Source organism: Oryx dammah, unplaced genomic scaffold (genome assembly GCF_014754425.2).
Source record: "Oryx dammah isolate SB20612 unplaced genomic scaffold, SCBI_Odam_1.1 HiC_scaffold_8, whole genome shotgun sequence".
NCBI classification, from domain to species: domain Eukaryota; kingdom Metazoa; phylum Chordata; class Mammalia; order Artiodactyla; family Bovidae; genus Oryx; species Oryx dammah.
The window spans coordinates 35,872,153-35,895,537 of record NW_024070192.1 but is presented as its reverse complement, the minus strand read 5'-3'; the positions used below and the strand labels follow the sequence as shown (position 1 = coordinate 35,895,537).

Genomic DNA, 23,385 nt, shown 5'->3' with positions numbered 1-23,385 from the left:
TCCACATTCTCTCCCCTTTGTGAGCTCCTACACATCCTTCAAGGCCCAATTCAAATGCCCTCTCAACCCTCTCAGTTTTTGCTCCCATGGCACTAGTATCCATTGGTTTCAACGGTAATTACTTTGTGCCCTTCTGCCCTGAAGAACATGGGTTCCCCAAGGGAGACTTGCTCAGCTCAGAGCAGAGACCTGGCACAAAGCAAAGGGTATTGAACCTCGCCAGAATTATATTGTTTCCAGCTTCCTTCTGTACCTTGAGAGGCTTTCCTGAAGGCAGGCGCTGTGTTTAACACTTTTCTCTGGCCCTCAAACCACCAGCACGCGACCTGGCAAAGCAGGCCCTCAAGGTTGCTAGAATGAAGTTGCCTCCTTTGGTATGTAACTCACTTATTTTCCCTGTAGATGACTTGGCTTCTTTTTTCAGTTGACACATATCCATTAGGCATTTTCAGTTGTGCCCAGGTCTGTGCTGAGGTCCAGGGTTGAGGAGGGTAGTTGAGGAGGTATCCTGTCCCAGCTGCAGAGAGCAGACAATAATGGAAGAGAGATTCAGGGCACAATCTCTGAAGCACCTTCTTGTTTATCAAACTCTTCTATTTTACAGACAAGGAAACTGAGGCCCAGGGAGGCTAAGGGTTCATGTAGGAAGTTGCTGGCAGACAGAGTCCAGCATTTGGACCTCCTGACGCCCCTGCTTGGATGTGCTGTGCCAAGTGCATTGTGGGAAGCAGTGGGTTGGCCAAGTTCACTGCATCTCAGCTCAACATGGCCATCCCAAAGGCTTAGCAAAACCATTTATGGCATGAGTCAATGAGACACAAACCAAGGAGCAGCAGAAGATAAGTTCTACCCACCAAAGCATTTATTCACTTCTTGAAAGATCATTTACCATTTGCTCTTAGAGAAGTTTTTGAGCAGCTAAGTTTTGGATCAACCTTAATAAGAAAGAACCTAGACTTTTGTAAATGGACAGACCTGGGTTGAAGGTCTTTCCTGGGCTGTGCAGAGCTGATTCCTGATGTAACCACCCAGAACTTCGATATTCTTACGTGTAAAATGGAGACAATAATCTTCCAAATAAGTGAAGACAAGGTGAGATACGAATACCGATTTTGGGTCCTGATTCCCAGAAGGGGGATACTCCCTCAATTCAGTTCAATTCAGTCACTCATTCGTGTCCGACTCTTTGCGACCCCTTGGACTGCAGCACGCCAGGCCTCCCTGTCCATCACCAACTCCGAGTTTACTCAAACTCATGTCCATTGAGTCAGTGATGTCATTTAGCCATCTCATCCTCTGTCATCCCCTTCTCCTCCCGCCTTCAATCTTTCCCAGCATCAGGGTCTTATGAGTCAGTTCTTTGCAGCAGGGGGCCAAAGCATTGGCATCTACTTTGGGATACTCCATAGTGGGATTTATCACTTCTGTGGTGAGCTGACAATTATGTGCGCCCCCTCCCAGCACCAAGTCCAGTAACTCCCATCAGTTACTTCAAATTGGCCCCGGTGAGGATATTTATGTCATGGAAATAAGCAAACACTACAAATTTCAGGAATCTTTTTGTCTCCCAAGAGCCTGTTGTTAACTGTTTACCAGACCTCCCAGGGTTTGTCATTATGGTTGAAAGTAATCAGAACATTTTCACCCCAGGCAGACACAATGCATACCAGTTTGGCTATTTTTACTGACGCGACCACTCAGTCAGAACAATCAATTCCACAGAACGGTTGGCTGGCTTCCCCACCCGCGGCCCCCATTGCGGAGGCAGTGGTGTTGTGGGAAAGACGGTTCAGTCCAGCGGTCACTCGGACCCACTTCTTGATGCAGTGTGCCACACACCCTCAGAAACACAAGCAAAAGCTGGGTCAGAGTGCCAGGGCCCCCCGTGGGCTTATGAGAGCTGTCTTCCTTGGGGAACAGCCTTTATGTTAATACGTGTGAACTGGTTTCTTACCCACGTCTGTCTCTGAGTCTGGGGGGTTGTCAGGTTCCCTTAGCTTTTCTGGAGCTCCAGGGTGCTCAGGGCAGGCTCATCTGTGGGGAACACCACAGAACGATCGGCTGGCTTCCCCACCCGTGGCCCCCATTGCGGAGGCAGTGGTGTTGTGGGAAAGACAATTCAGTCCAGCGGTCACTTCTTGATGCAGTGTGTCACATACCCTCAGAAACCCTGGTGCCTGACCTCTCCACCCCAGGATGGTCCACTGGTGGAACTTGCAGGAACACAGGAGCAGCAAGAAGAATCTGGCTCCTAGAAGAGGAATTGGTTGCCTGGTGATGGTGTCTGGGCCTCTCCCTGGTGGGCTGAGCATAAAGGGGAAGTGTGGTCAGGCTGGCGCTCACAGCTCGGGCTGGGTGGAAGGCCTGTGGGCAAGGGACTGCCTCTCCCCAGTTGTGCTGAGCCACGGCCTTCAGAGCACTGATGGCCCCTCAGCTGCTCACATCTGGACCTCCTGCAACTCAGGTAAACACCTGGGCCCTGTCAAGGCAGGTAATCACCAGGGCTGGGCTGGGGGATTGTAGCCTGGGGCCTGGGGACCACTGGGTGGGGCTGGAGAAAAACTGGCCTTGAAGAAACCACCCTGCTGGTGGCTGGCTGGATGACCTCAAGGTCATCTCCAGCTCCTGGGGCCTCCTCGTATGTATGGTGGGGTCATGAAGAGGCCTGCTTCTCAGGCTGGAATGATGTAATGCTTGGGAGTGAGATGAGTGTACCGTGAGGAGGTTATAATCATTCTCTGGATTCTGATGGTGAGTTTGGGTACCTGACCCATGCAGGGACCCTCCGTGCATCTGGGCTGGAGGGAGGGTGGGGATCGAGGCACTAACTCTGTGAACTTGGGGCTCCCCCTGAAGCCCTGGAATGAGCACCAACAGCCCTGGTGTCTTTGTCACTGTGTCTCTAGCATTCAGGGACCTCTCTTTTAGAGGCCTCAGAGTCAAGACCTCCATTGAACCATCTACTCTCCACCCTCTGGAAAAAATTATTGCACTGGGGGCCTGGGTTCGGCTTTGTCCTTTTCACTCCCACCTTCTCAGGCATCAGTTGTCCTTCATGTCACTCGCTTTCCTGGTCCCTCTGCATGTGTGAACCTCTAAGGAAGCATCAGAAGTGGGGATTGTTGAGCCTGCAGAAGACAAGGGCTGCTGCTGCTGCTGCTGCTCAGTTGCTTCAGTCGTGTCCAACTCTGTACGACCCCCACAGGCTCCCCTGTCGCTGGGATTCTCCAGGCAAGAACACTGGAGTGGGTTGCCATTTCCTTCTCCAATGCATGAAAGTGAAAATTGAAAGTGAAGTCACTCAGTCATGTCCGACTCTTCGAGACCTCATGGACTGCAGCCTACCAGGCTCCTCCGTCCATGGGATTTTCCAGGCAAGAGTACTGGAGTTTCTTTTGAATAATTTTTTTTTTTTTAGCATCTCTTTCTTTTTCTCTTTTTGAAAATTTGAAAACTGCAAGGCAATAGGGGAAACAATGACCCTTGATCCCACCACCTCACAACAATCACAGTAAAGAGGGTGCTACTGTCTTGCCTTCCGGTCATTGTTTCTTAGGCATAGCTGTTTTGGAAAGTTACCTATGTTTTATTTTGATGTAACTACATTCTAGACATAGAAATACAGACGTCGCTGCTGTCTTCAGGGCACCAGCATCCCTGATCTCTTCCATCTACTCAACATGAGGCCGGCATTCCTGCCAGAGAGCCCCTGGGTGACAGGTCCAAGTTTCTCTCACATTCTCAGAGCCAAACAGGGGAAAGTAAGCAACAGCGAGGGGCTTCCCTGGTGGCTAAGCGATAATCTGCCTGCAATGCAGGCGACCTGGGTTTGATCCCTGGGTCAGAAAGATCCCTTGGAGGAGGGAATGGCAACCCACTCCAGTATTCTTACCTGGAGAATTCCATGGACAGGGGAGCTTGGTGGACTACAGTCCCTGGGGTCCCAAAGAGTCAGACATGACTGAGTGACTAACACTTACAAGCAAAGGCAAGTAGAAACTTGGTTGGACCCAAGGAAGGACTGCTCAGTTGTAGAAATCCTGGGATAAACTCACTAAGAATCCTGAATGACCTGCAGCTCTGGAGAGCTCTGCTAAACCATCACCCCAAATATCTCAAAGATACTAGAAAATTGACCTGTTTGAAGGCAGGAAGCAGAAGCTCTTGTAAAACATGATGCCTATATTTTCAAAAATGTGTTTGCTTTATGCCTCATAGCAAGGCTGGGTGGGAGGGAAAGAAGGAAGGACCCTACTCTCACTCACCGAACAATCTAAATTCACCTTTCTGTGCTTTCTCTCAATCATTTTCCTGGCACATCTTCAAGTAGTGTTACAAGATGTGGCTATAGTCTAGATATAAGTCAGCTTTCTGTTCCTTTCATTTTATGTGGTTTCTCAATAGTTCATGCTTTCTTCCTAATGACTCCTTAATTACTGCATCCTATCCTATGAAGTCTCCAGTCTTCTTGCCCGGAAAATCCCATGGACAGAGAAGCCTAGCGGGCCCCAGTCCGTGGGGTCACAAAGGGCCGGACACGACTGACTAACATACACATCCTATCAAGTGGCCCTTGTGTAATTTTCTTCCCCAAGAGACCCCCCATCTGGCTGCTGGGCAGCTCCCTATTCATCTCTATGAAGGTGCACATGGTCAGGGTTTTACTTTGTTCAGATTATTTCTTTGGCTATATTTCTAGAAATGATACTGTAGAACTAAAGGGTGTGATTGTTTTTTAAATGTACTATTTTCTTTCCAAAATTTTATTTAAAATTAATGTGTACTATCACTGGCCCTGTAGGAGGGTCCGTTTCACCACAGCTTTGCCGTGATAGAATTTTATGGTTATCTTTCATTTTTGCTAGCAAGTAGATATAGTTCCTAACTGTGGCCACAGGGGCAATAAACTATGATGGGTGAGTGTATATGAACATAGTCAAGCCCTGTAATGAAATAAATCAGACAAGATTAATCTGAGAGCTGGTGTGATAAGCTGTAACACTGAGGGGAGCACGTGTGAAAAAGGATATGTTTGGCTTGATTTCTCCTCTTTAGCTCTCTAGGACTTAATATTTAACCTTTCATAGAAGTGGAAGGACAGAGAGAGAGAGAAGAGAAACAATTCCTTTCTAATACTCTGCTCCCACCCTTCCCCAGGCATGCTTGAGTTTTACTTTTTTATTTTGGCCGCACCATTACATCATATGGCATCTTAGTTCCCTGACCAGGGGTCGAACCCATGCCCCCTGCTTTGGAAGCACGGAGTCTTAACCTCTGGACCTCCATCCAGGGAAATCCCACACTTGGATTTTAGGTGCCCATCAACTATCCAGACAGCCATTTCTGGTGCTGACAACAGCAGGGCAGGGTCCAGTGGGAACTTGGCCTCACGAAGCCTGAGCAGTGACCATCTGGGAACTAGAGATGAATTCGGGCAAGCACAGCCCATGCTGGCTGGCAGGTGTTGCCTCAGTATTATCTGGAGTCTCCCAGACACTTTGAGATCCAGGCTGAGAGCAGCTCCGACACTCATTCCACGCCCTGCAAAGTGCAAAGCTGTCCCTCAGATTTCTGTGGGTTCCACAGGAGGCCAGCCCTGCTCTGAGCCCCTGGTGGGTGAGCCTCTGTTCCATACTGCACCAACCCAAGAGTGAAACAGTGTTACAATTTGGGTGGGAGTAAATTAAAAAGGGGTGGGAAGCTGTAATTAATTTTATTAATATGTTTTACTTAGCCCACTCTATCCAAAATACTATCATTTCAACGTGTAACCAAGATAAACATTTATTAATGAGATTTGTTATGTTTTTTCTGTACCAAGTCTTTGAAATCCAGTGTGTATTTCGAACCTGCAGCACATACTCAACTAGCCATCTAGCCAGTGCTCAGTGGAAGAGCCTCATGGGGCCAGTGGCTGCTGTCTTGAACAGGGCAGGCCTCTGGTAGAGGGATTTGTGTCCATAAAGGCAGAGAGTAAGGAACTGGACTTATTCATCTCCCCAACTTCCTGCTAAGCTATTTGCAAGTCCACCTCTTCCAACAAAGCCTTTTTCTGACTCTAACTTTCTGAAACTCTAACTCACCCCACCAACACACACATTCCACCCACACCTCTTGAGACTCATGGCTATTTCAGGTCGCTTAGTTTTTCATGAGAAAAACCCAAGTCTTTCAATACACAGGGCATGACCATTAATACACTTTGAAATAAATTGAGAGGCTGACACTCAGGACTTCTTCTCATGAAACAGGCTAGAATAGATGAGAAACTGTCAATTGGAGTGTACCCCGTATCCTGAAGACACTTTGTGAAACGTTTTATTTATGTGAATATATGTGTAGCTGTCACATTGTAAATTGTACATCTTACTCTGAGGAATTTGGTTTAAAAAAAAAAAAAAAACCAAATTCTTGAATAAAGCCACAGTGTGCAGAATTCCTGGTGATGGAGAGAATGTGTTTTCCGCCACTGACTCCCCAGAAACGACTTTTGGGGAAGTGAGAGTCAGGGCTGGGCTGGTAGCTGCTTTTAGTGGCTCTCCCACCCTGACCCTACTCAGAACTGAGTGCCTTAGGCTACGGAGGACAGAGCAGCCACGAGAGAGAAGCTGCCACTCCACCCTCCACACCTGTCTGCCTGGCTTTTGCTTCCCAGCCATACGCTTGAAGCCCACGACCAAAGGCAGGGGGAAAGCAGGGAGCCTGCCCAAGCTCTCGTGTCCAGGTGAGGTGCTTTAGAACTAGAATGCCCGCACTTGAATTTCAGACCCTGGATCCAAACTGCCTACTGCATCATTAGAGGGGAAGCCTGCCCACAACAAGGTAAGAGGGGAGGAGGCGGGGCCATCAGTCATGCACTCATTTATTCACAGATGCGTATGGCACTCCCACTGCATTCCAGAAAGAATGGTAGAGGGAGCAGCAAGATTCTTGCTCTCCAAGAGCTTACAGCCAGTGTGGGAGATGAACAGCAAACAAACCGTCAGACAGCAGTCACAGTAAGTGTACGAAGGCTCAGTTGGAGGGGAAAAAAAAATGCATTTTAAATATTGATCATAGCATGTTGCGGAGTGGGAAGCAGGGCTGTCTGCCTCTCACCCTCCCGCCCCCAGCACCTCACCTGTTGACTCTTCCTAACTCAGAACAGGAGCTTTCTGGCCAGCTTCCTGCTCTCTCATCCCAGTCTGGTTCTGCTGAACAGCACAGCCCTCACATCTGAGCCCCTGAAGGTAGCTTTTACTTTCTTTTGTCTGCCTGTATTTCATTTTGTCCTTTTTCCTGACACTTTCACAGTTTATAAACACACTGCCTCCCTGTATTTTAAACAATCTTTCCTTGATCTCACTTTTCCCCCTTCTTGAAATTCAGGCTTCCCTTGCCTTCTGGGCTTTCATCAAGCTGACTAGTGCTCTCTTTAGTGATTGAGATGCAAAGTCTGTCTGAGGACAGAGTGATTGAAAAGAAGCGGTCGGGTCGATAGAGTGCAGGACACTGTGCTCTGGGGCGAGGAACATCTGTGAAGCTGGGAGGGGAGGACAAGCAGGGAGGATGATGGGCAGACAGCAGGTCTTCCCAGGTTGCCTTAGCCCTGCAGGAACGTCACTCTGATGCCATGTTTGGTTGTGACTATCCTCTAAGGACTTTGGATAAAATTCTAGGATGCCCCTGCTCCTGCCAACGCCCTGGGGAAGGAATCTTGAGGCTCCATGAAGCCATTCACACCCTAGTAAAAATCAGTTCCTCTTCCTCAGTGTCAGGCAAATGGGTATAAATGTAGGGGAAGTAGGGAGAGGAGGAAGCATAGAACTTGCTCTGAAGAAAGTGACTTGTTGACAGAGTTCCATCAGCCATGTGACAAGCAAACAGGAGAGGTCTTTGGGTTCAAGGGGTTTGTTTCAGTGCCTTCAGTCTACTTTGCTGCTTCTACTGCCTGTGAATGTTGCAAGGAACAAGCCTCCAGCCTCCTCACCTCCGCAGCTCAGGGCTCTACAGGCTGGCTGGATGTAGTGTTCCTCCCCAAGGCCTGAGAACCCACTGGAGTGTGTGTTAACAATGCTGAGTTCCACACCAGAGTTACAAATCAGAATTGGGAGTAGAGTTGGGACATAGACTGTGGTATCTATCTGCATTTTAGTACATTTCCCAAAGCTCTGATTTAGTGGTCACAAGTAAGAGTCCTGGGCTTAGCTTCTGATTTTTCCCACTTATGACCTTGGGCAAGTTCATTGAGCTCATCTAAACTTCTATTCTCTTTTCTCTAAAATGAGGTTATAATTATGACCTGCCGTACAGTGTGGTTGAACTCATGGTAAGGTAGCATATAATGTATGTTACTTTTCTAAGATGCATTTTCATATTGAGGTTCTTATTATTTGGAACAAGTCACAACTCAAGGCGGAGGTCTTGCCAATATTGGAATTTCTTGACCGATGTTTCTGCTTTCAGTTCTGTTATGAAAAGAAGTATTTATCAACTTGGTGTAAATCTGACAGAGTAAAAAGAGCATGAACTTTGGCATCAGACCAGGCTGTGCTGCAATCTTAGACTAGGGAGCTACTAGCCATGCTGTCTTTAACAGATTGCCTAAACCCTCTGAGTTCTCTCTTTTTATCTATAGAATGGGGGTAATAATAACTCCTCCCAACACCAGTATAAGGATTAAGTGATAACATGTATGTCACTGGTTCTCAACATTGGCCTCCCACTAGAATCATCTGGAGAACTTTACTAAAACAAAGTCCCAATGGCCAGGCCCCAGGTTGGGAATTTCCACTCTTCCTCAAGTTCTTGCCCTGGGGTCTGACACACCAAGGTCCTCAATAGCTAATGACTAAAGGCAGCTCCCTTGGTCTTCTGATTCTTCTTTCTTCCATTCGTGGTATCCACCAAATGCTCCTCCAGTTGACGGGAACTGCCCTCCTCCTGGCAGCCAGGGACCCCTAACCTGTATCTGTAGACTCAGCATCTCACCCTCCCCGGGCCCAGGACCTGCTGACCTATGGCTCAGCTTTGGGGCCATACTGAATCCTTCTGTCCTCTGGTCCATACTGCACTATGAGCCCCTACTATGGATCATGGGGTCCCCTCTCTTATCTCTGAGTCCAAGTCCAGCCTTGAGAAACTTCCAATGAGCTCAGACTCTTGAAAACAAAAATGTCCCCTCCCATGTGGCAGTCCCCTCCCAGACACAGAGACCCATGTCTATCCCAAGTCTCGTGGTGGTTGCTCGCTGCTTCTTCCCTGGGCCAGCAACATAGAGCACTCTGTGGTGGACTTCTGGTCAGAGATGACAGGATCGTTGCTGACTTTTTCCCCTTTCATTCCGGAGACATCAATAGAAGGCAAAAAAAAAAAAAAAACAATAAAAAATATTTTATAATGTATAAACCCATGAGACCACTTTCACTAGAGTCTCATCTTCCTGCAGTATGAGCATGAGGTGGTTTGTGTGGTGCTCTCACCCACCCCGAGATGTCCACATCCCAACCCCTGGAACCTGTGGTTATGTCAGATTACAAGGCAAGGAGGAACTGTGGTCACAAGCGGAACTGAGGTTGCAAATCAGCTGACCTGGAGACACAGTGATGAACCTGGATTATCCGGGTGAGCCCAATGTAACCACAGCGTGCGTGTGTGCATGCGTGCTCAATCATGTCCACCTCTTTGTGACCCCTCAGACTGTAGCCCTCCTCTGTCCATGGGATTTTCCATGCAAGAATGCTGAAGCGAATTGCCATTTCCTCCTCCAGGGGATCTTCCTGACCCTGGGATCAAACCCACGTCTCCCGGATTGGCAGGCAGGTTCTTTCCAGCTGTGTCACCAGGGAAGTGCATTATAATCACAAGAGTCCTTATAAGTGGGAGAGGGAGGCACAAGAGGAGGTGAGATGCAACTGGGAAAGGACTGTCAGAGAGATGCAAGGAGATGGAGGAGGGGGCTGTGAGCCAAGGAACACAAGCAACCTCCAGAAGCTGAAAGGAGCAAGAAAGTGGCTTCTCCAGTGGGGCCTTCGGAAGGGGCCAACCCTGCCCAATGGCAACATGCTGGCTGTTGTGTTACCCAGCAATTCGGCTGGATAACACTTCTGGGTTGTTTTTAGACATGGCATCCATGGTGATTTGTTGGAGCGGCCACAGCGAACAGATGCAGTTTGTTTCTAACGACGCTACTGCCTGGGTTCCTGCCTTGTTCCAACACGGAGAGGCCTCCCCCAGTGACATTTCGGTCCAACCTCAAAACTTATTACTTTTGATTACTAAGCAGACTCATTTCAGTTTTAAAAATTTAGTCACGCTCATTTAAAAACTTCCGTCTCATCTTTGACTCAAAGCTCCCCGCTTTGCCCAGTGAGGGGAGTAGAGAGCAGGGTGAGAGGTGAAGGCTGCCTCAGCTCCCTAAGCACCCTTCCCTGCCCTTAGCCCCCTGGTATGGGATTGAGAAGTAAAGACAGGACAGACAGTTTTCCACAGGAAGTCTCCCCTTGCTGGGTCACTGCTGCTGATCGACTCTGTGGTGTTGGGTGGAGACTCACCCCTGGCCCTTGAGTCCCTTGGGGTCCCTTGAGAGACTTGGCTGCACCTTTGGGCTGGCTGCCAGCCTCCTCTCATGTAAACACCTCTTTGCCTGATGTTTCAGTAGCTCTTAGGAAGCCTGCACCCCACGACCTTATCTACTCCAGGCCTGACAACACAAGTGGGATTCAGTTTCCATACTTTCCAGAGCCTGAACTGGACTGTACAGCCGTGACACACTGCCCACCAGCTGTACTCCCTGCCATCTCTCCCCAGGGCTCCTGTCCCCTCTCTTGGGGGGGGGCACCCACTGGGACGTGGTTAATAGCCCCCTTCCTCAGCTGCATGCTCCTAAAAAGACCTGCTCATCTTGGTTCTGTTGTAAAGGCACCTGTCAGCAGTTCATGGGGGAAGAGCTATTTCTCTGATCTTAGGTTATGGGGAACTTGGGACTTTCATTCTCAAGCCCTGATCATTCATTCTGGGGAATGCCTTGGGCTCCCACAGCACCATATGACTACCACAGTGATTTTCCTTTCGAAGTAAAGTGAGACATCCTGACCTCCGTCTGGCTTCTCCTTGATGATTCAGAGGCATCCTGACACTGGAAGGCCCTGAGACACAGAGAGGAAGTGTTCTGCCCTCCCTCCTACCTGGGTGACCTGGGGGAGGTCACTACACCTCTGTCTCAGGCCCTGTCTAGAAAAGGGTGTGGTGGTGGGGGTGAAGTAAGGTGAGTGATGAGAAAGCTCTTGTGCACTAAACACGCTCAAAACATCTGAGCGTGGAAACCAAAGCCATTTGATTTGTGCAAACAGGACTGCAGAATATTTACCACTTTGCATAGTTCTGAAAAGTGACCCATAGTTTCACTTTCTGGCATCATCCTATTTCCTCTTTCTTTCCCAAGAATCTGATGAGAATAAAATTTCTTTGAACTTGAAATCTGAACAAAGGGAAGCTACACTAAATGGTTGATTGACTCTTATCAGTGTTATAAAAGTAAACGCAAAAGTTAAAAAAGATAAAAAAGCAAAGAATTTGCAGGGTTTACAGAGAACAGTCACAGCTGCCAGGCCTCTTGCTTCCCTCCCCACACCCAGTCATGCTCTCCAGATGCAACAGCTTTTAACTCTGTCTGGTATGTGTTTCTATAGCTCTAAAGAGTATATTTTGCTCAAAATTCTCCAAGCCAGGCTTCAGCAATACGTGAACCGTGAACTTCCAGATGTTCAAGCTGGTTTTAGAAAAGGCAGAGGAACCAGAGATCAAATTGCCAACATCTGCTGGATCATCAAAAAAGCAAGAGAGTTCCAGAAAAACATCTATTTCTGCTTTACTGACCATGCCAAAGCCTTTGACTGTGTGGAAAATTCTGAAAGAGATGGTAATACCAGACCACTTGACCTGCCTCTTGAGAAACCTGTATGCAGGTCAGGAAGCAACAGTTAGAACTGGATATGAAACAACAGACTGGTTTCAAATAGGAAAAGGAATATGTCAAGGATGTACATTGTCACCCTGCTTATTTAACTTCTATGCAGAGTACGTCATGAGAAACGCTAGGCTGGAAGAAGCACAAGCTGGAATCAAGATTTCTGGGAGAAATATCAATAACCTCAGATATGCAAATGACACCACCCTTATGGCAGAAAGTGAAGAGGAACTAAAAAGCCTCTTGACGAAAGTGAAAGAGGAGAGTGAAAAAGTTGGCTTAAAGCTCAACATTCAGAAAATGAAGATCATGGCATCTGGTCCCATCACTTCATGGGAAATAGATGGGGAAACAGTGGAAACAGCGGCTGACTTTATTTTTGGGGGCTCCAAAATCACTGCAGATCGTGATTGCAGCCATGAAATTAAAAGACGTTTGCTCCTTGGAAGGAAAGTTATGACCAATCCAGATAGCATATTGAAAAGCAGAGACACTCCATCTAGTCAAGGCTATGGTTTTTCCAGTGGTCATGTATGGATGTGAGAGTTGGACTGTGAAGAAAGCTGAGCACCAAAGAATTGATGGTTTTGAACTGTGGTGTTGGAGGAGACTCTTGAGAGTCCCTCGGACTGCAAGGAGATCCAACCAGTCCATTCTAAAGGAGATCAGTCCTGGGTGTTCTTTGGAAGGAATGATGCTAAAGCTGAAACTCCAGTACTTTGGCCACCTGATGTGAAGAGTTGACTCATTGGAAAAGACTCTGATGCTGGGAGGGATTGAGATGGCTGGATGGCATCACCAACTCGATGGACATGAATTTGGGTGAACTCCGGGAGTTGGTGACGGACAGGGAGGCCTGGCGTGCTGCGATTCATGGGGTCGCAAAGAGTCGGACATGACTGAGCGACTGAACTGAACTGAACTGAAAGAGTATGTTTATGTTTCTCCTTGGAGAAATCCATCAGGAGTAAAGAAAAAGTCAAAGAGATAAAAAATATGAGGGGAAAATTAGATTAAGAACTAGGAGACATTTAAGTAAGAGAAAAGAGACTGAGTGACCATCAACAGATAGGTGGATGAAGAAAATGTGGAGGTATACCTATATATTCACACACACATATATACAATGGAATATTACTTGACCATAAAGAAAGAAATATTACCACTTACAGCAACATAGACAGACTTAGAGAAGAACACACTAAGTGGAATAAGTCAGACACAGAAAGACAAACACTGTATGACATAACTTAGATGTGGAATTAAAAAAAATAATACAAATGAACTTGTTTACAAAACAGAAACAAACTCACAGAACTAGGAAACAAACTTATAACTACCAAAGGGGAAGAGGAGAGGGATAAACTAGGAGTATCGGATTAATAGATACACGCTACTATATATAAAGGATTTACTGTATAGCACAGAGAACTATATTCAATATCTTGTAATAACCTATAATGGAAACGAACCTTTTCTCATGCAGACTAGTTCAGTTTGCTTTGTATCTTTCTCCCTCTGATCATGCCTCACTCAAAGAGATCCATCAAGGTATTTTTCTAACCTCCACCTCAAAAAACAAGTGAAACGAATCACCAGTCCAGGTTCCATGCATGATACAGGATGCTTAGGGCTGGTCCACTGGGATGACCCAGAGTGATGGTATTGGGAAGGAGGTGGGAGGGAGGTTTGGGATGAGAATCACGTGTACACCCGTGGCAGATTCATGTTGATATATGGCAAAACCAATACAATATTATAAAGTAATTAGTGTCCAATTAAAATAAATAAATTTATATTTTAAAAAGCAATAAAAATTAAAAAAAAAACAAGTGAAAATGTTAGTCGCTTAGTTGTATCCGACTCTTTGCAACCCCATGGTCTATAGCCTGCCAGGCTCCTCTATCTATGGAATTCTCCAGGCAAGAATACTGGAGTGGGTTGCCAGTCCTTTCTCCAGAGGACCATCTCAACCCAGGAATTGAATCTAGGTCTACATTATAGGCAGATTCTTTACATCTAAGCCACCAGGGAAGCACTCCCCCACACCCCAAAAAAAGCTCTCAAAATTCTATCTGCCCTGTTATGAATTTAGTCTAGTTGTCCCTTTGATATAAAAACAACTGCTGTCAGTTATTGCTTTAAATGGCATTTCCCCTTCCTGCTGCATGTTTGACAGTGTAAAGAAAAGCAGTGATTATGTCTACAGTTTCTGGAGTAACTGATAAGTACATGTCTTACCTCTAATTTTCGTAAATTCCCTGTACGGTAGTAGACAGCATCACTCACATATTACAGGTGAGGACACTGAGGCTTGGAGAAAGTTAATCACTTGCCTGAGGTCTCCCAGCAGCAAATCAGCAGCATTTGATTGTGAGCAAATGCCTGCCTGGTCCCTAAGCAGATGTAGCTGCACAACGTGGTAGATAACTGCCTCCACCCCTCAAGAAGCCCTTCACTCATGTCTTATCCTCTCCCTCCATTCTTCTCAGGATCCCAAGGCCATGGATTGGTTGAAGGAAAATTTCTGGATCATCTTGGCTGTGGCCATCATCTTTACCTCTGTGAGCCTGGGCACCATCCTGTTCTTTGTCTGTAGGTGTCTGTTTAGACAAGGTAATGACCCTCCCCCTTGGGCAGGTGGAGGGAGGGGAGGGAAGAGGTGGTTGTTGGGGCACTGGGGCTTCTTTGGAGCAAAAAGATTAGTTCTGGGCTTCCATGGGCTGAACTCTGGATTTAGCATCATGCAATCTGGGTCTGAGTCCTAGCTCTGCTACTAATATGTGTTTCTGGGCCTCAATTTCCCCCTCTGTACAGTGAAGGGAGGGAGGTTACTTAATCTCCAAGAACTCTTCCGGCCCTCAGGGTTTGGGTAAAAGCAGAATCAGTTTCAAGGCATGCTGTTCTCCAGTGCTGTCTCTCTCCAATGTGGCTGCTGATCACAGCACCTTACCGCTGGAACTTGAGAGTACAAGTGCATGGAAGGTCAAAAACTGTCTTGATTCCAAATGCATTGACTTGTGTACATGAAATACGTACAGCGTTTTTTATGGCAATCATTCTCCACAAAGTAGTTTTTAAAAATGTCTTAGAACACCTCTGGCTGTCTAATGGTTAAGATACCACACTTCCAAAGCAGGGAGCATGGGTTCGATTCCTGGTCAGGGAACTAAGATCCCACATGACATGCAAGATGCAAAAAAAAAATAAATAATAATAATAATTAAAAAACTGAGTGTTTTTGAGCTATCTGAAAAAAAGCCCTAATTTGAGTTTTCCATCTCTCATCTTACCCCATAGTGTACCTTCACATTTTGAAGTGTGGTATAAAAAAAAGTCTTCAGGCATGAAAAATGGACTCATTTCATGGTTGACTACCATGACTGTCTATTCTAAGATCATATTCTGAATTTGAGGGTATTATATGTGCTTTGGATAGAGGTTCTTAACACACTTGGACATAAATAACAGCTTCCTGGAGGATTAATGTATTTTAATATTCATCTCCAAAAACATGAAATTCTGGTTCAATAGTGAGTTTTCTTAAGATCCTACCCCTCAACTAATGACCTAGGCCTGGAGCACACCTGGGGATGGTAAATACTCTGAGAGGTATGGCCGTCTTGCCCTGGGGTACCTAGTGGCATCCCTCTATGATCAGGGCCCTGTCTTCCTGATGCATCTGGATATGGCCTCAGGGTCCTGCTGAATCAGTGCTGGAAGGTCAGGGCTGCTCAGGAATGAAAGCTTCTGTCATTCTTTTCAATCTCTCTTTAGAGATAAGAAAAGCAAGGTTCAAAGAGAGGCAAATCCTTGATTCGGATCTCCTGGGGCTTGGTGGCAGAGTTGGAGCCAGAACTCGGGTACACTGGGCTCCCCATTCAAAGTCCTTTCCCCTCCACCCCCTGATGGTAATTAGTTTTTTAAATACAGAAAGTGTATTCTAGCCACTATAGTCCTCTATCCACTTGCTTTTTTTAAATGTTTCATTTTTAAAATTTTGATTTGTTTTAATTTTGGTTGCACAAGCTCTTGGGTGTGGTGCACAAGTTTTTGCTAGCTGTGGTGTGCCAGTTGAGTTGCCTCAAAGCATGTGAGATCTTAGTTCCCTGACCAGGGATCAAACCACGTCCCCTGTATTCGAAGGCAGATTCTTAACCACTGGACCACCAGGGAAGTCCCAAAACATTTTGCTTTTAGATATGGACAAAATATGACCCTGAACAAAAACTTTACTTATTCTCTTTTATCTTGACCCACTCCTATTAACAAGTAGGGTATAATTAATAATAACTTACATGTCCAGCATATCACAGTTTACAAACCTGCTGTTCCCATTTGTCATCTCATTTCCTCCCATTAATGCTTTTGGCTATTCACTCAACTAGTATTTCTAAGTGACAACTATATGCTAGGTAGACACAGTACTAGGCGATGAGGAAGCAGCCACAGCCCACACTGGATTAGTCCCAGACTCTGAGGTCAGACAGTCTGGATGACATTCTGACTCTATCACTTATGAGCTCTGTGCCCCTAAGTCTGTTTTCTCTGGATGGTTCTTCTGACTATCCTGAACCTGCCCATTCTCTGGTCTCTTCTAAACTCTAACTATCACAATTTTGGACAATTCTTCCTAAATGAATATGCTTATTTTTTTCCTTAGGCAAGAAATGGGAAATTTCCAAGTCCTTGAAACAAAAGCAGAGAGATGAAGAAACGATGTATGAGTAAGTGGGGGAATCCTGCTTTTTAATTTTGAGAACCGCCTGTCCACTTCCATTCTTGTGCCTGCACTACTGAGCTGGTGTGTGCATGGTCAGTCACTTAGTCGTGTCCGACTCTTTGCGACCCTGTGGACTGTAGCCCACCAGGCTCCGCTGCCCATGCAATTTTTCCAGGCAAGAATACTGGAGTGGGTTGCCATTCCCTTCTCCAGGAGATCTTCCTGACCCAGGGATCCAACCCACATCTCCTGCTTAGCTGGCAGATTCTTTACCACTGAGTCACCTGGGAAGCCCCTGAAACTTTTCACCAAAGTATAATATAAATACAGAAAAATGCATATGGTAAGAGTACAACTCAATGAATTTCCACAAACTAAACAGATCTGGTAGCTGACACCCAGATTAAGAAACAAAATTACCAGCACCTCAATCCCATAGATGCCCTTTCAGCCTTTAAATCCTAAGGATAATCACTGTCTGAAAGAGTATAGGCTCATTGTTCCTTGTCTTTATTCTTCATATACATGGAATTATATAGTATGTGTTATTCAGTGTTTACCCTCTTCTGCTCAGCATTTTTTTGTGAGATTCATTGTGTGTAGGTGTAGACTGTTCATTCTTATTACCATAGAGTGTTCCACTGTGGAACTGAACCATGATGAATTTATCCATTCTGCTACTTATAGGCATTTGAGTAGCATCCAGTTTGCCACTGTTATGAATAGTGCTGTTATAAACATTTTAGTAACATATCTTTTGATCAGCAGGATATATACCCAACGTTGCTGTCACATGGTGGGTGCATGTTTTGCATTAGGAGTACACCTGTTTTTTGTTAGTTTGTTTGGCTATGCTGGGTCTTCATTGCTTCAAGGGCTTTTCTCTAGTTGTGGTGAGCGGGGGCTACTCTTCATTGAGGTGTGAGGGCTTCTCGTTGCTGTGGCTTCTCTTGTTGCAGAGCACAGGCTCTAGAGCTTTAATAGCTGCAGCATATGGGTTCCATAGTTGTGGCTCCCCAGGCTCCAGAGCACAGGCTCAATAGTTGTGGCACACGGGCTTAGTTGCTCTACAGTATGTTGACTTCCCAGATCAGGGGTCAAACCCATGTCTCCTGCATTGGCAGGCAGATTGTTTTTATCACTGAGCCACCTGGGAAGCCCAGGTTTTGCACATCCATTTTGCACATCAAAATACACCTGGTGCTTATCTCCCCATCCTGATCCAGCTCAGGTAAACACAGGAAGATGAGATCCGTGGTCTAAGTTAGAGTGCTTCTGCTCCACACCTTCAAATCCAAATGGTCCCTGGGCTAAAGAAATGGTTTCTTTAGTGTGTCAGTTACAGATGGGATGCAAGACCTAGAAAAGAAAGGAGATGCTTTCAGTCTTTAGGGACCAAGATTTGAATGTTCAACTCTGTCCATTTCCCTTGACATTTTTTCTTAAATTGGCAGGCATGATCAAAACCAAACATTGACTCCTATACTTTCTCTCTTCCAGGAATGTTACGGAACAATTCTCAGTTCAATTACCCCCTCTGCCACCCAGGGATATGCTTTCCCCAGAAGTTGCCTGTGAGTATATTTTGCTGATAAGTCTCATTCAGGGTAGAATAATAAATTTGTCTTGGCGTCTTAGTCAGCTTGTGCTCAGTTGCTCAGTTCAGTTCAGTTCAGTTCAGTCGCTCAGTCATGTCTGACTCTTTGAGATCCCATGAATTGCAGTGTGCCAGGCCTTCCTGTCCATCACCAACTCCCAGAATTCACTCAAACTCACGTCCATCGAGTCGGTGATGCCATCCAGGCATCTCATCCTCTGTCGTCCCCTTCTCCTCCAGCCCCCAATCCTTCCCAGCATCAGAGTCTTTTCCAATGAGTCAACTCTTTGCATCAGGTGGCCAAAGTACTGGAGTTTCAGCTTTAGCATCATTTCTTCCAAAGAACTCCCAGGACTGATCTCCTTTAGAATGGACAGTCTCTCAGTCGTGTCCAACTCTTTGCAACCCCACAGACTGTAGCCTACTAGGCTCCTCTGTCCATGGGATTCTCCAGGCAAGAATACTGGAATGGATTGCCATTTCCTCCTCCAGGGGATCTTCCTGACCCAGGGATCGAACCCACCTCTCCTGTGCCTCCTACATTAGCAGGCAGATTCTCTACCACTGAGTCACTTGGGAAGCAGCTTGGGTTGCCCATAAAACAGTAACGCAGACAATGTGGCTTAAATGACAGTAAATTTCTCATAGTTCTGGAGGCTAAAAGTCCAAGGTCAAGGTGCCAGGCCACTCTGGTTTCTGGTGAGAATACTTCTAGTTTGCAGATGACTGTGTGCAAACATGGAGGGGAGACAGCTCTCTGGTGTCTCTTAGAAGGGCACTAATCCTATTGGATCAGGGCCCTGCCCTTCTGACCTTGTTTAACTTTAATTACTTATTTGGAGACCCTGTCTCTGAATATAACTGCACTGGTGGTTAGAGTTTCACCATATGGATTTTGTGGGGACACAAACTTTCAGTCTATTATACTGGAATTTGCAGATGGCAGCTGCCTGTTTCAAGGAGATGAATTGAGTTTAAGATGGGGGGAGTACAAAATAAGTACCAATGCTTCCAGTATTCAATGTGTAAATTCATATTCAAATTCCAGCTTGCAGCATGGGTATAAAGGAACACTGGGCTTCTCACACTTCATATCAGAAAATCTCTGCCCGGTTCCCCTGACTGGAATATTCTTCCTTAAGCTCTACATACAGCTGACTTTACCTCGCCCTTCCAGTGTCAGCTCAAATGTTACCACCTCAGAGAGTTCACTCCTGACCATCCTACATAAAGAAATCCTTCTAATGCTCCTTTTGAAGCTTATGGCAATTATCCTAAGTGAGCTTATTTAATTATCCTTCATTTGTACATTATCTGTCTCCTTCATTATAATACAAACTCTAGAAAATAGGCCCCTTTCTTGTCTTGTTCACCACTGTTTATCCACCATTAAGAACAGTGCCTAGAGGGACTTTCCTGGAAGTCCATGGGTAAGACTCCATGCTCCCAGTACAGGGGGCCTGGGTTTGATCCCTGGTCGGGGAACTAGATCCCCCATGTGCCATACAACTAAAGAGTTTGCATGCCACAACTAAGACCCTGGACAACCAAATAAATATATACAAATATTTTAAAAAATAGTGTCTGGATCTTAGTAGATAATGGATGAAAATATTTTAATTGAATAGATAAATAGTAATATTAGCTAGCGTTTGTTGCGCAGGCACCGTGTGTCAGGTCCCATGCTAGGCACTTTATAGGTACTGTCTCATTTAATCCTCTCAACAACTATATGCAGCAGGTGCATTATTATGTCCCTTTGACAGAGGAAGACACTGAGGCACAGAGAAGTTAAGTGACTTACTCATGGTCACACAGCTAGTGACTGCTGAATCCTGAAGATGAGTTTGGATCTGACTGCAGAACTGAAATGGTGGTTGTTATTCAGGTTCTCTTGGGAAAAGATGTGATTGTGGGGAGGCAGTCTCAGGCCCCATCAAGGGGGAGCTGAGATTTTCCTCCCACTTTAGTCCATGAGCTATGTGCCCATCTTCTGCTAACCCTACTCTTTGAAGACACCTCTGTCCCATTCCTTCTTAGCAGAGGACTGATGGACGTGAGCAATTATAGATAGCTCTGGAATGCTGTGTTCAGTCATTGTGAGGGCCTTGCCTGAAAGGAGATATTGTTTGTATCGCTTCCTTATGAGAATCAGAACCTGTAGGCACAGCACTACTCATTTCACTACTAGCTCTGGTCAGTTTCCTGTCTGAACTTCTGTCTTGTGGCTCCCACTGCAGTGCAGTCAGGCAAAGCGACAAGGGAGTCAAGATGTCTGACTGATGTTTGCCACTTACTCATTGGGGTGAGCCTGAGACTGTGTCATGGCTGGACCTCAGTTTCCTCTGTGAAATGGGGATCTGGTCCACCAAGACGTGGGAGGATCACTGAAACCCATGAAAATCATGCAGAGCCACTTGGTAAAAAATACATAAACGTACGCTAGCTTTGCATCTGATACCTTTTTGTGTATTCTAGCCCCACAGGAAACCCCAAGTCGGCCCACACCAGCTGCATACTCTTCAGTACATAAAATTAGAAATAAGAAGACAATCACCGTCCCAAGCTATACTGAGCCTGAGGAAGACTATGATGATGTTGATGTCCCTGCCAATACAGAAAACCATCGTCTTAAATCAAACATTTCTTCCTTTTGGCAAGCAGAAGACGGTTCACAGAGATTGTTTTAAAAAACAATCAAGAATGGTTGAATTTCAGTAAGTGCCCAGGTCCGAAAGCCAGTGGTAACATTATGGAGCTCTATAAGATAAACACTTTCTGAATCAGATGGAGGAGCATCAGTGATCAGATAACTGCAGCCAGAGGAAAGCTGCCTGTGCTCAGCTCTGAGAATGGAGAGCGGTCAGGCCTTGGGCTTCTGCTGAACGAGGTTCCATGTGGAGGCCCATTGAACCCTGCAAAGCTCTCCCCACCTTCCCTCCGCCCCGAGAAACCACTCAGTTCCCAGCATTCTCCCCGTTTGTGTGGTTCTAAGTGATCTTAAATCTTGGTGTTTGATTGTACGAGTATCCCAGGCTCCCGTCCCCTGCACAAGCCCCTACCCGCTCCACCCACCTCACACATTGAGGGGCTGTGGGTGGTAGTCACAGCTAAGCGCTCTTGCACACAAGTCACACATCACGCCTTGTGCATTCTTCAAGGGTGGGGTGTGCTTCTTGTTCTTGTGAACCCTCCCCACCTATACAACCCCAAGCCCCAGGGCCTCTCTATGACATCGGCCAAACTAACCACAGAGATCCAAGTTTCCAGCCAGAGTTTTTTCACTGCTACGGTGCAGATCACTGCACCATAACAATCAACAAAGAACAGAAGTCACCTTCTGGACCACAGGACAGACGTTACCCATAGGGGTGTTGACTTTGCAATATGTGTACTGGAGGAAAGAAGGTTTCCCCAGGAAAAATCATAGGGAACAGGAAAGAAAGGAGTGAGTCAGTGGCAGATTCAAGATAAAAGTTCAGGGGTCTTTAATCCCCTCCTCTGATAGTTTCATTACTGCTTTCTCCCTTGTGTAGCATTCAAGACAAACAGCATCATATCCTCCCTGCCAGATTCCTGTCCCTGAGTGACTGGGAGGCAGAAACTCCAGCTCAATATGCTACACCTAATGATACATCTGGGGAGTGGGCTGCTGTCCAGTTATACAAGTGTCCTAGTAGGGTCGCCAAGGCCCGAGTCAGCTTTGTAGGCTCCTGAAACTCATCGATTCCTTCAAGTTTATCTGCTAACACCTGAAGACTTGACACTGTCTAGCCAGACTCACGGGATGCTGACTCCTACGCAATTCCTAAGAAATCCAGCCAACAGGCTTGCAGGGTGAGCAGAAGGAACTGGTGGAAAGGCCCAGGAGTGACCCCTGGACTGAGCTCCTCCTTGAGAGATGGAAAGCTTGTACCTGTCATCCCCCTCAACCACTAACCACTGCTGGACCAGTGAGGACCTGTGCTTCCTCCCAGCTTCTCTCTTTCTAGACTCCATAGAAACTTCCAACTCCTTGTAATACCTCCTTGTTTTAGACCAGTGGTTCTCAAACTATGGCCTTAGGGAATTCTGGTATTCCGTGAGCCAGAGAGGACTCACTTCTTAAATCCTAGGAAAAACCCACGTGCCCTAGAGCCCGCACAGGACAACTACTGAAGCCCGCATGCCTAGAGCTTGTGTTCCACAAGAGAAGCCACCTCAATGAGAAGCCCAAGCGCTGCAATAGAGAGTAGCGCCTGATTGCCACAACTAGAGGAAGCCTGCACAAAGCAACAAAGACCCAGCGCAGCCATAAATTAATTAATTATATTTTTTAATTATAGGAAAAAAATGGCTAAAGGATAGAAGTGTTTACCAATTTCTACAAACCATCTACATCTACACCAAAAGTTAAAAAGTAAATACCAGACATGTATAAACTCCTCCTTGGTTTCTGGGCCACCACCATCTCCTGGTTCTCCTCCTGCCTGACTGGCCTGTCTCCATCTTTGCAAGAACACCTCCTTCTGAAACATCTTTTCAATGCCAATCTTTCTCAGGGTGCTGTCCCTGCATCTCCCTCCGAACACTCATGAGTGACTTCATGGCATCTCACTGCTCCCTGCAATTGGCCCTAATGAAATACTTCTCACTCTGCATTATAATTGCCTAGCTAATTCTTTATCCTCCTTCCTAACTTGGGATTCTTTGGGGTGGAAGCTGTCTGGCTCACCACTATATTCCCAGTGTCCAGCTCAAACCGTATATTAGGCACTTAATAAATATTTATTGAATGTTGATCATTAGTGGAAAATCTACCAGTGTGACAAAAACAAATCATTTTTCTCTGGGCCTGTGTAACTTGGCTGAGATTTTATACAGGGCACCTGTAATAAAACCATGTTTTCTACCAACAAAGTTGTTTCCAGTTTGGATGATATAGTTAGGTACATCAAGATTTCACAGGACATTTTTGTGTATTCTAGCCCCATAGGGAACCCCAAGTCAGCCACCAGCGTCATACTCATAGATAAAGTCAGAAATAAGAAGACAGTTTCCATTCTGAGCAACAGTGATGATGTTAAAATCTCTACAAATATGGAAAACTATCACTTGGAAACAATTCCTGTTCTACCA

The 23,385-nt window shown here is 46.1% G+C and overlaps 1 protein-coding gene and 1 long non-coding RNA gene across 3 annotated transcripts in view; one reads left to right on the top strand and one right to left on the bottom strand.

The window, feature by feature from the left end:
• The window catches only part of LOC120866128, a 31,367-nt gene extending 29,283 nt beyond the window's left edge, over positions 1-2,084 (bottom strand). Inside the window, exons 1-2 of the long non-coding RNA XR_005721596.1 lie at positions 1,955-2,084; positions 388-517 (exon numbers count right to left, since the gene is read on the bottom strand). This is a non-coding gene — a long non-coding RNA (uncharacterized LOC120866128). The remainder of the gene's footprint in view (positions 1-387; positions 518-1,954) is intronic.
• A 254-nt stretch (positions 2,085-2,338) lies between these two features.
• LOC120866127 (SLP adaptor and CSK interacting membrane protein) lies at positions 2,339-23,166 on the top strand. 2 transcript variants are annotated; one of them, XM_040243665.1, is made up of 5 exons: positions 2,339-2,464; positions 14,440-14,563; positions 16,611-16,674; positions 18,171-18,244; positions 20,746-23,166. In XM_040243665.1, exons 1-5 carry the CDS (start codon positions 2,423-2,425, stop codon positions 20,955-20,957), a joined length of 516 nt encoding a protein of 171 aa, XP_040099599.1. In that variant the 5' UTR covers positions 2,339-2,422; the 3' UTR covers positions 20,958-23,166. The 2 variants fall into 2 exon arrangements, with proteins under 2 accessions (XP_040099599.1, XP_040099600.1); XM_040243666.1 differs by lacking the exon at positions 2,339-2,464 and adding an exon at positions 6,449-6,822.
• The last annotated feature ends 219 nt before the right edge of the window (positions 23,167-23,385 follow it).

Excerpts from the sequence above, each read along its gene's own strand:
- LOC120866127 (XM_040243665.1), top strand. The coding sequence starts at position 2,423 with ATGGCCCCTCAGCTGCTCACATCTGGACCTCCTGCAACTCAG. Across the intron at positions 2,465-14,439 it reads CTGGACCTCCTGCAACTCAG|GATCCCAAGGCCATGGATTG; the intron begins GTAAACACCTGG and ends CATTCTTCTCAG. Across the intron at positions 16,675-18,170 it reads GATGAAGAAACGATGTATGA|GAATGTTACGGAACAATTCT; the intron begins GTAAGTGGGGGA and ends TCTCTCTTCCAG.